The sequence below is a fragment of the Propithecus coquereli genome, unplaced genomic scaffold, assembly GCF_000956105.1.
Source record: "Propithecus coquereli isolate 6110/MARCELLA unplaced genomic scaffold, Pcoq_1.0 Scaffold39, whole genome shotgun sequence".
Taxonomy (NCBI): domain Eukaryota; kingdom Metazoa; phylum Chordata; class Mammalia; order Primates; family Indriidae; genus Propithecus; species Propithecus coquereli.
Window position 1 is genome coordinate 4,766,690 of NW_012149618.1, and position 15,266 is coordinate 4,781,955.

General features: G+C 55.9%; 1 protein-coding gene across 1 annotated transcript in view; it reads right to left on the minus strand.

Annotated features, from left to right (window-relative positions):
- ALK (anaplastic lymphoma receptor tyrosine kinase) overlaps positions 1-15,266 on the minus strand; it is a 702,002-nt gene that overhangs the window by 21,463 nt on the left and 665,273 nt on the right. Inside the window, exons 17-26 of the mRNA XM_012652436.1 lie at positions 14,117-14,248; positions 13,361-13,505; positions 11,972-12,154; positions 10,712-10,810; positions 10,028-10,180; positions 8,874-8,978; positions 6,817-7,003; positions 6,177-6,267; positions 6,018-6,082; positions 4,145-4,274 (exon numbers count right to left, since the gene is read on the minus strand). Coding sequence (XP_012507890.1) covers positions 4,145-4,274; positions 6,018-6,082; positions 6,177-6,267; positions 6,817-7,003; positions 8,874-8,978; positions 10,028-10,180; positions 10,712-10,810; positions 11,972-12,154; positions 13,361-13,505; positions 14,117-14,248 — 1,290 coding nt within the window. The remainder of the gene's footprint in view (positions 1-4,144; positions 4,275-6,017; positions 6,083-6,176; positions 6,268-6,816; positions 7,004-8,873; positions 8,979-10,027; positions 10,181-10,711; positions 10,811-11,971; positions 12,155-13,360; positions 13,506-14,116; positions 14,249-15,266) is intronic.

Here is a 15,266-nt window from a genome sequence, read left to right on the forward strand (position 1 = left end):
GTGTATGGGGTATGTGTGTGTATGGTGTATGTGTGTGTATGGGGTGTGTGTGTGTATGGGGTATGTGTGTGTATGGGGTGTGCGTGTATGGGGTATGTGTGTGTGTGCGTGTGTGGGTGGAGATGAGGTGAGAGGGCGTGCGGAGGTTGTGGAGAAACTGACACGTAGACTAGCAGCGCAGAGCCCAGGACAGCTGTGCTAGCAGTACAGCCCCCGACTGCACGCAGTGACGTTGGTATCCATCCTGGGGCACAGATGGAGTTGGACTCGAGATTTTATCCCTGAGCTGCCGCTGGCGTGTGACACTTCCTTGGCAACCAGATTTTTTTTGTGCAGTCATGGTTATGAACATATGTCGTGGGTGTTTCCCAGAGTGGGTTTGTGGGATGCAACTGGAGGGTCAAACCGGCTGGAAATCCCTGTGTGAAATAGGTTTCTGCGTGACAGGAGTGATCCGAGTCTCTGCTGTGTGCCAGTGTGCAGGGAGGGACAGCATGGCAGCCAGTGGCTTGGAAAGTTGTTTGAGCACAGAGTTCTTGGGCACTGGTGTTCCTTTTAGGGACACTGTTTAGGCCAGTATCTCACTTTTACAGCTGAGGAAACTGGAATGGTTTGTTTGGTGTCACAGCGTCCGAGGAGCTATTCCCAAAGGATAATACATACTTAAAAAAAAAAGAATAATATCAGTATCTCTCCTTGTCTTAAGTAGCTTCTCCTTAACTATTTAGAGCTGACCAATCACAGGACGAAGGATAGGAATCCTTTCACCAAGGGACAGAACAGGATGCATGTTAATACCGATGCATGTGCAGGTGAGAGGGGAGGAAGAAAGGAAGAAGCAAAGGGTGCAGACACGGGGAACAAAACATAAAAAAGCAGCACAAAACCCCTGTGACAAGTAAGAAATTAATGCTCCTGGGCCCTCATATTCCCCGCTCCTTTGCATGGCCCGGCTCAGCCAGCATTGCTGCTGTAAAAGTCAGAGCCAAAGACTTCAACCTGAGCATGAGTCCAAATCAGAGGTTCTCACCTGTAGACTGAGGACTTCTAGGATCCAAGAAGCCACCTGTACACTGAACATCTCCTATAGAGCCATTACCTGGAGGCATTACTACGTCCCAAACAGCCATAGACACTGTTGTGATTAGAGCCCTATGCCTTTATAAAGAGATTACTGACTTCCTAATGGCTTCTGTCATTACTGATGGAATCAATGGATACTAAAAGACAGCGATTACCTATACCTGGCACATAGTAAGCCCTTCATAAATATTTGCTGAATAAACATTGGGTCTGCAAAATTTTTTTGGCATTAAAAAGGGACCTTCGTTCTTGAAGAGTGGGGTCCTGGGACCAAGCGATGTTTTCATCTCCGCCCATGCATTCCATTTCCATGACAGACGTGGCTCGCCCGGGCCTCCGTTCTGTCCCTGCGTCTGCACGTCTGCTGTGTCTTCACGTCTGTACACTCGTTACCTGAGGCAGAGCCCCTTGCACGGTCTCTGAGGCCCTCGATCCTGATCTAAGGTCTGCGGCACCGCCGGGCCCTGCGGCTGGTGGGGGGTGAGGACAGATGTCTGTGCACCCCCAGTCTGTGCCCATGCACAGTAGGTCATTGGGGACCCCGAGAGTCTCAGGGGGATGCAAACAAGTGCACCAGGTGGAACTCAGGCCTTCGAGGCCGGTGAGTTTTGGCATCTGGAGGCGCAGCTCTACCCACCCTCTCTCTGGTGCACGTGTTTCTCCATCCTGATGTCCCTTGGCCAATTCCCCCTTCTTTATTCTGTGTAGGATTTAATGATATTAGTCCCCTCTGTCCACTTGAAATCACATTTCTTTCTCACAGTCCACCGAGTCCTTGTCTTACTAAGTTGGATTTTGTGGCCCCGAGAATTCATGCGGGAAACGCAGCACATCCTCTAGCCCCCCAGGGAAACTGCTGCCACAAACACGTTAGCATGGCTTGCTCTGGAGCGCCACAGTTCAACATTTGAAGTCACCCCTAACGTGCCAGATGTTTCGGGGAGGACCAGCTCAGCTGGGATGGGTGGAGTGTGGGGAGGTGAGGAGAAGCATGCTCGGGGTGCTGCCTGGATGTGGGTGCACCAAGACTTGGGTGCACGGTTAGCAAGGAGACCCACAGCCAGGAAAAGTAGAGCCAAGAGTCAGAAGAGCAGCTTCGGTGGGTGGGATCCTGACCCTGAGAAGTGGCTCTCCCAAGGATAGGTGACCTCCCAGTGCCCCCTGGCAGAGGGCAGAACTGGGCAGCAGGCGCCTGCTCTGACCCCGCTGAGGGTGGCGGTGAGAGAGGCAATGATCTGCCTTTCCTTGCTGGGGCTTTGTTCTTTGGGATGACGTTTACATCACCGTTCATCATCAGAGGAGAGAGATGCCTTTGCCTGCAAGAGGGAGGGAAGCCCTGCTCCTGACTCCTACCCTTCCCGCCCCTATAGGCTTTGGACTTGCCAAGTGCTGGGTTCCAGACTGCCTTTGAGGGGAGGGCTGTCTCCTCTGCACGCACAGTACTTTCTTTCCTTAGGCCCCAGGAGGGTCCAGTGGGAAAACCAGAGCTGTGCCTCTTCCCAAAGTGTGATGGCATGTGACCCCCGTTTGACCTCTGCCAGCAGTGCTGCTAAATCTCAGGGCATGAGGGCCGAAGGCTCTGCCCTCCTGGGTGGTGGTGGGCAACCAATGAAGCAGATGCCTGGCTCCTGGCAGGGACGCCTGGACACCTGGCAGTGTCGCCTCTCAAGGACTCAGCCTCACCTTGGCACTTCACAGTCCCAGAGGGGACCTTCGGGTAAACAGTGGGTTGGAGAGAGCACTGAACCAGGAGTCACAAGTGCTGCATTCCAGTCCCAGCTCCTCCACTTCCTGTGTGGCCTTGGCAAGTTGCACAACCTTTCTGGCTATAGTTTTCTCATCCGTAAAATGGGGGCGAGCTCTGCACTGTCTGCTTCGTAGGGTGGTGCTGAGAAACGGGAAAGCTCTGAGGAGGGCGACGGTGGGGAATGAGGGTTATGATGGATGGGGTCTGTCTGCCCGGCCCCGCCCCCTGCCAGGTGTGCTCAGGTGTGCACACACTCATCTTATCAAAGGGCAAGACAGGATTCTCCTTGGATGCCAGGACGGGTCACCCAGGGGCTTGTAGAAGCAGTGTGGAGGCTCCTAAGGCAAAGGCACTTGACATGGGGCTAAGCGTGGAGATCGGATCAGCCGAGCCCTTTCAGGGCTTCCGCCCCCCCCTCCCCCGTGAGTCCCTGCGAGCGGTGTGATCAGGCTGGGCCTTCTGTAGCAAGTGGCTATAGACAAAGCGAGTCTTTCTCTGCTGTCCTAGGGCTGGGAGGTGCCACTGTTCTCACTGTGCAAGCCTCTTCCTTGTGGCCCCCACAGTCTAGCGGCTCCTCGAGGAAGCCTCGATCCTAACACCAGGCCTAGGGAGCAGGGGCTGCTGAAGACCCACAGAGACGGCGTGGGCGCTGGACTCAGGGTCGCCCAGGGTGCTGTGGTTCATAATTTAGAGCCACCTTTGAGATGTTTTGCTCTCACCCTCGGCTGTCACCTGTGCAGACACTGAGGTCAAGGGGGTTGACTGCCCTAAACCACAGGGTGTCTATTGGCCAAGCGGGGGCTGGAGCTTGGGGTTGCTGGGTCCACCCTAGGTTTCCTCACTTCCCAAGCTCTAGCCCCTTAGCCGTAACATGGATGCAGCACCTTCCTGCCTATTTCAGCTCTTTATTTTTATAAAGGCCAGAATGTCCAGGTGCTGCTGTCCCTATTTGAGACACGAGGACAGTGAGTTCAGAATGAGTGGCTGCAGAGTGACCTGCCCCAGGTCAGTTCGTGGAGTTAGCGACATGGCTGGTGTGAAAATTTCCTGCTGTGTTTGTCACTAGTTTGATTTTCCAGAATCAGCAGGCCGCCACAATGGGTCCAGGCTATGGAACGCGTTGCACGAACCTTGCACAAGCTCCCCCGGGGCTGGGGCTCAGCTGTTGTCTGCCTCTGTCCACTCCCTCCTGGCCAGCTCCCCACATCCAAGCCCAAGCATTGCCTCCCTTGGTCCCGCTGAGAACGTCACCCCCCCAGGCTGCCCAGGCTTGCTCCTGCCATCCCTGCTCCTTTCCTTGGCACGAGCACTCACCGGGCGAGGGCGGGTCTCTCGGAGGAAGGACTTGAGGTCTCCCCCTGCCATGAGCTCCAGCAGGATGAACCGGGGCAGGGCCTGCAGGCTCACCCCAATACAGCGCACGATGTTCTGGTGGTTGAATTTGCTGCAGAGCAGAGGGGGATGTAACCAAATTTAACTGAGCGGAGTCTGGGCAAATCTTAGGTGGGAGAAGCAGGGCACAAAGTTACATTTCAGCAGCCACGATGTGTAAATGCATTCTGTAAATACCGCATGGGGTCCCAGCATGAGTCTACTGCCAGAGTCCAAACCAGGCCCGGCAGGCGTGCGATTTGCAGGACAGTGTTTGGCTGGAGTGGGAAGATGTCGCACAGGCACTGGGGCGAGAGTGTGTGGGGATGGGGGAGATTTGGTGCATGGACCAGGCACTAGAGTTCAGGGGTGAGTTCTCTGAGGAAGGGCTCAGGCAGAAGTTGAAGGAACTGCTTCTAGGAGGGACAGTGTGAGCCATGCCAGGTGACAGCAAGTGAGAGAGAGCCAGGAAGAGGGGCGGCCTCATGGGTCCCTGTAGTCTCCTGTGGATTCCTCACAGGAGGGAGCAAGTCGGGCCAAGGGACCCTGAGATTTGGGGTTTTTTGTTAACATGATGCTGTCAGGACCCACAGGACAGTGGGGCCAGGGAACTCCCCGTGGGAACACACACACACACGCAGACGCACACGCACAGAGAGTTAATGATCAGTTACCACCCAGTAGTGACATGGAGTGATTGGAGTTTTCTTCTGTACAATCCCGTACTTGCCAAGTTTTATTCAATAATCATGCACTACATGTATGATCAGAAAATAAACACTTTATTTTATTTTTTGAGACAGGGTCTGCTCTGTCAGCCAGGCTAGAGTGCAGTGGCGTGATCGTAGCTCACTGCAACCTCAAACTCCTGGGCTCAAGTGATGCTCTGGCCTGAGTCTCCTGAGTAGCTGGGTCTGCAGATGTGCACCACCACACCCAGCTAATTTTTTAAAAATTTTTTTGTAGACAACGGGGTCTTGCTATGTTACTCAGGCTGGTCTCAAACTCTTGGCCTCAAGCGACCCTCCCTCCTCGGCCTCCCAAAGTGTTGGGATTACAGGCATGAGCCACTGCACCCAGCCAACAAATGTTGTTTTTAAAGCAAGGTGTTGACCCCACCATACGTTCTCCTGTGGCTCTAGACCCCACAGGCACATCACTCGCACTGCCTGGCCTTGTTCCCCCGCCTATTCCACCAAGGGGACACCCCAGGCTACCCCCACCTGTCAGGATGTTCAAAGACTTCCCAGGGCAACTGGGGGCCATGAGGCCCCCCGAGATCTTGAGATCAGACATCTGCCTCCTCCTTAAGGAGAAGCAGAGGCCCTCAGGAGCCCCAGGCACTGAGATTTACAGCTTAAATCCCAGACCCACAAGTTAGAGGGTGCGGCCAACTGAGACCCAGTCCTGCCAACAGAGACCCGGGGCGGATGGCCTTCCCTCATGTTAGGGGACATTCACCCTAGATCTACAAGCTAGGAGTGGCTAAAACTAGCATGCTCTGTTTCTTAAGAAAACTGTCAAAAACTAGCATGCTCTATTTCTTAATAAAACGTGAGGGAACAAGAACCAATGGGTGACCACAGGGGCCTTGCTTGCACGCAGTGGGGTTATTAGGTCGTACAGATTTTTTTCTGAGACAACTGTCGAGAGTTGTTCCACTCTGGTAAGAAGTGTCAAGAGTGCTTGGCAGCCTCCTATGGGGGAAGAGGGACATGTGGGGGACAGCGCCAGTTTCCTTGGAGATACCTCTCTGTTAGAGACGTCTCCCTGTTCTTTGCGGCAGTGGGGTACGTGTGTGTCTCTGTGGCTTTACCTGATGATCAGGGCTTCCATGAGGAAATCCAGCTCATCCTGTTCTGAGCACACCTCGGGCAGCGTCTGGGCACAGAAGGGGAGGAGGCTGTGAGCGGAGAGAGCTGCAGCCCACAGAGACCGCAGCCCAGGTCGGGCTCCAGGGGGAGCTACCTCTTACCTTTACAGCCACTTGCAGGGGGCTGGGGTCGCTGGGCATTCCGGACACCTGGCCTTCATACACCTCCCCAAATGCGCCATGGCCCAGACCCCTGTGCAAAGGAGAAGACAGGATGAGGCAGAGTCAAACGGGCCATGATAAACAGGCAGCTGGCGCCCCCGAGCTGGGGGTCACATTTAGTGGACAAACACGAGAGGCCGGGGTAAGCAGCCTTCACCTGCTTGGCCATGAAGTCCCGGGCCTCCATTCTCTGCCGGAAAACTGCTAAGAGAGGGTCCAACCAGGGGTTCGTGGCAATGTTCAAACGTGTATTCATTCAATCAATAGTTACCGACTCTCTGATATGTGCCAGGGACATGGCCCTTGCCCCGGGGGGAGGGCGGGCGCCCGGTCCTTGGGGAGGGACAGATCTCTGGCAGTTACTTGCTGTGGAGTGTCATCATCAGTGAATGACAGAGAGACGCTCAGGCTGCTCTGGGTGCTCAGACAAGGGGCACTTTGTCCCTCCTGGAGCGGGTGGGCCAGGTAGGCTTGAAGAGGGACCCTCGAATGGATTTTTTGAAGAGCCCTGGTTCTTCCAATGAGTTTTCCTCTCCCTGTATAAACTCCATGAGCATACAGGACAGCAGCAGGCACTCACCGCAGGAGAGTGATGTTTTTCCGCGGCACCTCCTTCAGGTCGCTGATGGAGGAGGTCTTGCCGGCAAAGCAGTAGTTGGGGTTGTAGTCAGTCATGATAGTCGAGGTGCGGAGCTTGCTCAGCTTGTACTCAGGGCTCTGCAGCTCCATCTGCATGGCCTGCAGCTCCTGGTGCTTCCGGCGGTACACTGCAGACAGACGGTCAGCGGCACTGTGGCTTGGACCAGGCAGCCTGGCCCTTGAAGGCCAGCACAGGCCACCTCCTCCAGGAAGCCTCCCTGGATCTCCATCTCCTCCCCCGAGCTCTAAACCTTTCCATCTTACTTAGTAACCCTAACAAATGATTATAGATGTGAAAGTGTATCTTTAAATGAAACATCATTTAAAGTCAAGGTACAACTTAAGATCATAAATGGAAAAGATTTTATTGTATCAAAAAGGCAGTCATGTTAGTTTGAGTCCTTCAAGAATCACACTCAAGATGGGATTGGACATGCCAGGATTTTCTTAGGGGAACTGCCCATGAGAGGAAAGGGGAGGGGGCCAGGAGAGGCCGGGGAACCACCAGACTCTTGCAAGCCTGACCCTACGTGAGGGAGAGCTGGAGGGAAGGGTGGGTAGAAGCTCCCTAGATGCCGTGCAGTCTGAGGAAGTTCCTGCAAGGCCCTCGGCAGTTCTGGAGCCAGAGTCGGCCGTCAGAGGGGCCCCGCATCTCCAAGAATTGGCCTGCCTTCGTGTTTCTGCTCTGCTCAGTCACGGGGCGGGACGGCCTCAGTGCAAACGCAGCAGTGGGTTTGAGGGTGTGGCCGGGGTCTTGGTCGATTGTGTTTCCTGTGGTTGGAGAACTGCCCCATAGTGAAAAGATTTCTAAATTCGTATCTGAGGACCTGCGCTCTGTTCCACCTCTGTTGTTTACAAGCTGAGTGACGCTGACCGGGTCACGTGACCTCTTTGGTCCTCAGTTTCCTTCTCTGCAAGCAGGGACGGTAACTCCTGCCTTGTTTCCCTAAGCCCCCTCTCCCCACCCCCTAGGGTTGCCATAATGAAATGAATTCACCAACATAAAATGGTTCTGAAAAATTCTGAAGCGCTCTGCCAATGCGGTGACCATTATCGCAGTTGCTCCTGCGTGTGAGGATGTCTGTAAGGCAAAGTCCACGTGGGGCAAATGAACTTGCCATTTCGAGGGTGGGTTCTGCGGGTCAAGCCCAGCCCCACCACTTCCCGGCCCGTGTAAGTGAGTCAGCCCCCTCCTCTGTGACACGTGCCAACCATGATGACACAGGGTTACTTGGAGAGTTATTAATAATAAATGGAGATGTGTAAATCGCCAGGCATGTAGTAAGCATGCAACAAGTGTTAGCTCCTACTGTCCTGTCCCTTTGAAGGATGGCATGTATGGGGACACATGTGTGCTGCCATCTCCTATCCACCCGTGGATCCTGTCGCCTCCACCGGGGCTGGCCTGCGAGAGGGCCTCTGCCTTCTTCACGCCCCTGCCCATCGTCCTGGCCATCCTAGTGCCAGCAGTAGGTGCTGGGCGGGACCACGTGCAGCCCTTCGTGACCAGCAGTTCACTTTGGCTCACAGGCTGAGAGGAGATACACTCAGAAAGCAGCTTTCCATTCTCTCTGCCCGGAAAGGGGCTGTCTGGAGCAGAGCAGGGCTTGAGCATGACATGGGGAGTCAGCTGAACCAGGAGCCGTGCCCACAATGGCACATGAGGGCTGGGAGTGAAGTCTGAGGGCAGGCGCGGGCTTCAGCCGTTGCGTTGCCACTGAAGAGTCCACCCCTGCCCCCTAGTCCCCAGCAGCCAGAAGGCTACAGAAGGGGCTGAGGTTCAGAATCGGGGCATCCTCTAGGGAACAGTGGCTGCTCTGCTGGGGGGAGGGTTGGGGCCTTCTGTTTGGCTTGGCCCAGGCCACCCTAATCACCACCCCGCCCAATTCCAGGGACCAGTAGGCCAGAGCGACACCTTGGCATCCACGGCACAGCCTGAGACCTTGCTCAGACCTGCCTTCCTGCCCCTGGCAGGAGCCCCAGGGCTGGTGCACTCACCGATCATGATGCCAGAGAAAGCCAGGACCAAGGCGGCCACGAGGGCGGAGGTCACCACGGAGAGCACCAGCGAGAGCGGCAGGTGGGGCTCTGGGGTGGGCGACACTGGAAGACAGGTCCCCGCGGGGCACTGACAACCACGCTGCTTCTCCTCTGAGCTGGCCCCAAGTCAGAAATACCCTCCCCGGCTGGGACAAAAGCCTCCTGCTCCTTCCCCTCCCTGGACACCTTGTCACGCCTGCCTTTTCAGGGGACCGTGGACAGGACACAGGCTCATCCGGGATTTACGGGCTTTCAGCAGCAGCTTTTGGGTGGAGGGAAGATTTGACAGGGTTGAATTACCAATATGGGTGTTGGTTACATCAAGTGCACAACTCCAGGATGAGGATGGAAGGTAAGACAAAAGTGGATAGAGAAGAGATTGGGGTGTTAGGTGGCCCGGCACTCAGGATGACTGGGCAGTGGAGCGTGTCACCGGTTACACCCTCGGAGGTTGAAGTGCTTCCCCGTGGCCCAGGGTGCTGAGCCCAGAGCACGGGGAGGGCGTCCTGTGCCCTCTGGGGGCCAGTCCACACAGAGCCACTGTGCCGGGTCCCGGACACTGCCTTTCCAAAGGGGCACTGACGACTGGAACACATGCAGAATGAGGGACAGCAGGGTGGGGAGGGACACAAAACTGTATCTTGCATGAACTGGGGTTGTTTAATGTGGGGCAGATGTGAAGCAGGAGGGAGCACTGTCTTTACACGCTGCTCTTGAACGGCAACTGTGAGTAAGGAAACCTCCGAGAGGAAGTTAACAGGTTCAGGGGCCTGGCCCTGACACTTCCTGATGGCATCGTGTGCCCTTATGAGTAGTGAGGTCCCTGTCACTGGGGGTGTTCAAGTGGAGACGGGATGGCCCCTTGGTGAGGATGTCAGAGGGCTCATGCCTCAGGTTGGAGATGGGACAGGAGGACTTTTCAGACTCTGTCAGGAGCTGTGGCCCTCCTTCCATTCACCAGTGGTCAGAGCACGTGTGCTGTGGCAGGCGGGGGAGGGACAGGAAGTTTGCAAAGCTGAGTCCAGGCTGTCCTGGAACCCTGGAAACCAGCTGCATTCATGGGCCAAAGCTCGAGCTCTGGGCCCTCCCCCTCCCCGGCCCCATCCCCTTACCAATGCAGGAGACACCGTCCTCGGCCAGTACCGTCCCGTGGTCACAGAAGCAGATGACCCTGTGGCTCTCGGGGTCCATGTGACATTCGTCTACTTCACAGTGACTGCAGTTTAGGTAATGCTTAATATTCACTTCCCCGTGGCCCTCCATCACTGGTGACAAGGAGGGAGGGTAAGTCTCGGGCTGAGCCTGTGAGAACGGCCCTGCACCCCGTTCCCAGCCTTTGTGCTGTCTCTCGAGCTGGTCACTGTGGGCTGTCTGGTCCCTGTTCCTAGGTCCCACTGCTGCTGGAAGCACATCTGTGTGGGGAAGTCTCCTGGTGCATATGGTGAGTGGAGCTCGGACAGGGGACGTGTGGGTGCCCACAGATGTCTGCGTTTTTGTGTGTAAGTGGGAGGGTCCACTTGTGTGACCTTAGGTTGGCTGGGTCAGGTCTGTGGCTGCTATTGCTCCATTTGCCAGGACCAGCCTTCCTGGCAGTCCGCATCCTGCCTCCGTGTCTGTCTTAAACCACATGTGCTACCTTCCAGAAAACTGGGTGAGATGAGCTCTCGGAAGACTTGCCTGCAGGGGACCCACAATTGTGCCTTCGTACTCTGGACGTGTGTCAGTAACCCTGAGGTTTTAGCCTGGGGACAGGACTGGCTTAAGGAAGTTTGTTCTGCCACTAAGCAGAGGGGTACCTTTTAAAGCCGGGGTGTACAGGACGCCCAGCGGACTGATGAAGGAAACCCCGTCCTCCCCGTCCATTTCAGGGTCATTGTTTGAGGCTGCGTTGCCACCTGTGGCAAACCAAAGAAGAATTTAACACAGAGAGGTGGGTGCCAAAATCTCAACACACATGCGCATCAGCGGGGCATGCAGCTCTGGCCAAAGCCAGGGGGTCACCTGGGGCCTCGGGCAGGGAGATGGGGAGGGAAAGGAGGCTCAGGGCACAGTAGCTGCACTGGGACTTGGCTCAGTAGATGCCGGGTGTGTGGCCATCTCCCCCCAAGGTCTAGGCTGGCTCCCGTGGGGGAGTCTCCACCACTCTGCTGGGCCCCACCAGGAAGCAGTCAATGTGAGCAAGAATCCAAAACGTTCTGGTCTCCCCTGGCTGGGATACACCCTTGGCCCGTCTTCCAGAACCCGTCAGGACAGTAGCACTGAGGAGCTGCTCCCCATCCCGTTGGCGAGGGTTGGGACTTGGGGAGATGAGCCCCTGTGCCCTAAGGCTCCTGTCCCTCCTTTCACCTGGGGCTGGGTTACCTCTGGGCTCCCCCCTCAGGCTCCTCCTCCCACCCAGGCCTTGGGAAAGAAGAGCGTGTGGTTAACACAAGCATCTTACACACAGCGTCAAAGCAAAACACAGACAGAACATCACGGCACGTGCATGCATTCGTCCTAGTCTGTGGGGCGGGGGCTCCATCTCCCAGCCCTGCAGCGTCAGAAGGCTCCTCTGACAGTGCTCGGAGGCCCAGAGGAGGCTGCTGGGAGCAGCTGCCCTCAGCATGGACAGAGGGGCCTCCTGGCAGCTGGGGGGCTGGGGCTGGGGTGGGGGCGGAGTCTGTGAAACCACAAACCAGTCCCTTCAGGAGCCGGCTGGGCCAGGCCTTCCGAAGGGAGGCTGGGGGAGTCTGGCCTCCCAGGGTCCCATGCCAGCAAGTCCTTATGGGTGGCTCAGAGAATGTTCTGGAAAGCCAAAGCCTCTTTGTCCTGGGCTTTGGGGGAGATCAAGAGTCCCAGGGGCTCTTGATGCTGCTGCCGAGGGAGCCGGGAGGCAGGATGCTGGCTCGGAAGCGGACATCCTGCCTCTGGCTGGTCCCAGGCGGGGAGGGAGGCGTGCAGTCACAGTCCACATGGGGGGCCAGGGGAGGGCAGGCGCAGGCCGGGAAGGGGCAGGGAGGTGAGGTGCCTAGGACTAAGGGGGAGGGAGCGACACCTTGAACACGAATCATCTTTACCTATATATCCTCCGCCTCCTCCACCGGAGGAGCACCCCCCGCCACCCCCTCCGAAACCCCCTCTGGTCTCCCACCCCCACTTCTTCATGGCCTGGGGGCAGGAATGTCCTCCGGTGGCACCCTCCAGCAAAGACTTTCCAGCCCAGAGCAAGGAAGTGTTATCATTCCAGCCACCTCCACCACCTGCAGGGAGAGAGGAAGGGCCGTGTTAGGGATCCGACATGGGTGCCGGCTCCTGTCACTGTGCGGGACCAGGAACATCGTGCGTGCAAAATAAGTAAGTCAGGGCGACGATCATTCTGCTCAGCCCCCAGCCGAGGAGCTTTCTGACCCCCTCCATCTTGCAGCCTTAAAGCAAATGTGTGGAAAACAATGGACATCAAAATCAAAACAAATCAACAAAAATGTTTAGAAAAACCCATTGAGTCCGTCTATCACTCAACGCTTGGCCATGTTGAGAAAAATAGTCGCCAGACCTGTGTGAGCCCACTGGCTCTCCTGTAGAACAGGAGCGGTGTCTGTCTGGAAACCCTGCCGGCTCTCCTGAGCGCACGGACACAGGAAGTGCTTCCTGGTTTGTTGGATGCCGCACCGCGGTAAGTAAGGGGCGCTGTGGCTATTGCTGGGGGTAACCTCACGGTGGGCCTGACCACTGTTTCTACTCTTCCTTCTCTCTCTCGCCATCTCTTAATTAAAGAGAAAGTTTGAGCATGTGTTTTCATTAACCCCAAATCTTAAATGCCTTCAAAGATCCTCCCTCAGTCTGATTGTGGAGAAAAGAAAATATGAAAGGAATTGCATTTGCTCTCCTTAGAGATGGCTGACCTTAGAGGAATCGGGATTCACGCCCCTTTCCGTGTCTGTCCTGCTCCTGTGGCGCCGGCTCTTGCTAACCAGGGACGAGAGCCAGCCATGGAGATTCAAGATGTTTCAGCGGTTGTGGCCTGGGAGGCTGGCGGCCTGGGGCTTGCAGGTGCGCACCACAGAGGCCTGGGAGCACTGACCGTGCCCTGATTTCCTTCATCAGCTCACACGCTACCTGGGGGACCCATCTGTCCCTGGAGGAAGGAGGCGCCTCAGGAGGAGGCTGTAGCAATTGCATTTCGGTAACACCTGCGGAGGGTCAGCTGGCCGACCGAAGGCTGCTGCTTGCTGCTTTTTCTCAGTGATCTTCTGCAGGTCCCAGCCCCAGGGGGGCAGGGTGGCCTGCAGGCCCCCAGGATGCTGCCTGCCCTACCCTCTCTCGATGGTGGCACCAATATCCAGGGCTCCCAGCACCTCAGATACCAGTGACAAAGATGCTTTCAGGTGATAATGGCATTGGGCCAAGCTGAAGCCCACCCAGTCCCGGGAGGTGTGCTGGGAGGGGGCGGGGCTCTGGGGCTTTACCTGCGGCTCCGGAATTGCCGTTGAGCCCTAGCACGGAGGAGTTATTCTCCAGTTTTTCTGGGTGGAACGTGTCTGTCTTGGCCCCGTAGGCCCTGCCGCCACCCCCAGCTGCAATGATCAAGGGCACGGGCACTCCATCCTTCATCTGGCCAGGGGAGACATTCGGAAACTGAGAAACCGAGCCACATGCGCTTCCCCCCGCCCCAGACCCGGAGCCCTGGTTTAAATGAACCTCACCGAGTGTTTGCTGGACAGTGGGGTGACCTGGTGACCTCTCGGTGGTCTAAGGTGGCTTGAGGGCTCTGGACTGACATTACGATAACCCATCAGCTCCCCACCAGCTCCCATATCAGCCAGGGTTCAATCAGGGAGGCAGAACCACCGGCTCTGACTGCTGCAAGTTCCAGATTAAGCTCTCAGCATCACCGTCCCCTTGGGAGCATCTAGCAGGAGGCCTTTGCCTTTAGTTTCTAGTCTGGCTGCGATGATGTCAGGAAAGTTCACCTCGGGACAGAGAGCTGGCCCAGGAGGGCACAGCAGGGGCCCCCTGGAACTCTGAAATCAGGGGGTAAAGGTGAAAATCGGGCTGGTGAGTCAGCAAGGGCACAGAGCCTGCCCTTTCTTGGGCAGACACCCCACACCCCTCTGGGCCTTGGTTTGCTCATCTTTAAATGGGGATCAGAGTGTCTGAGCGGTTTCTAGCTCAGGGCTGCATAGAAATCGCTGCCCCTGGGACTCTGATGCGGAAGAACTTACTTTAAATACATAGGTGGCTCCGCCCCCACCTCCTCCTCCTCCTGCCCACTCGTGCACGCTCCTGTTCACGCGGATTTCTTCCTCTATCACGTTGTTCTCCCCAATGCAGACTTTCTGGATTAACTGGTTTGTCTGTAGAAACAAAAATCACATTAGGTTTGTGTCCAAACCAGGGTTCTCCACTTCCCAACAGGCAGACTGTCTTTGCTTCAAGATAGGATCTGACTGTCTCTCAAATAGTTTACAGCTGAGTTGAGGAGGTGCTACCTGTCACTCTGGGCAGTCTTAGGGAAGGGCCACAGGATAGCTGAGATACAAAATGCTATGAGAAGCTGGGGGAGAGAAAGTGAGCCTTTGTTGCTGACTGGTGATCAGGGAGGACTGCCTGCAGGAGGGAGCTTTTAGTTGGGTCTTGAAGGATGGCAAGTTTTTTTTTTTTTTAAGCACAGAGAGTGGGGGAAAGTTAGGTCATTCCAGGAGGAGACAGCAGCATTACCCAGAGGTAAGTAGGTGAGTGGTGCTTGGGGAAAAGCCCAAGGGTCTCTTTGTCTTAGAGGAGTCCATTTGAGGACAGAGAGATTTTCCAGGAGGACCTGTTTGAATCCTGTAGACTCTGAAGACAGGATGACAAGGTCCTATGTGGTGAGATAGGGCGGGGGGGGGGGAGCATGTAAATGAGGGCAGGTAGAGGGAATTAAACGCAACAATCGGATCATGGCTGGAGCGTTGAATGCAGTCTGAGGAGCCGCTGAGGTTTCTGGAGAAGCTGCAGTTCTGAGGCTTCATGGGAAGAGAAAAAAGCAACAGGAAACCAGACCCAGATTTCATTCCTTGCTCATCTTTGGGAAAATCGGTTCTCCATTTTGAACATCTCGTTCTCTCATTCCTCCCAGTTAATGTCCCATTTCTCGCCTCCAGAAATCCTGGCGCAATCCTAAATTGAGCCCCCTGTCGCCATGTGGAATAGGGAGTAACCTGCAGTCAGTCTGGGCCCCCACCCGTCCCGGGTGACCGCGGCGGAGGCACTCGGTCCCTCTGACGCGCCGGTGTGGAGCGGGCATGGACAGCACAGGTCGCTGTGGTATTGACTTCGGGTAGTACCTGTAAGGTATCTAGTACAGTGTGTCACACATGCTAGCGACTGAATAAA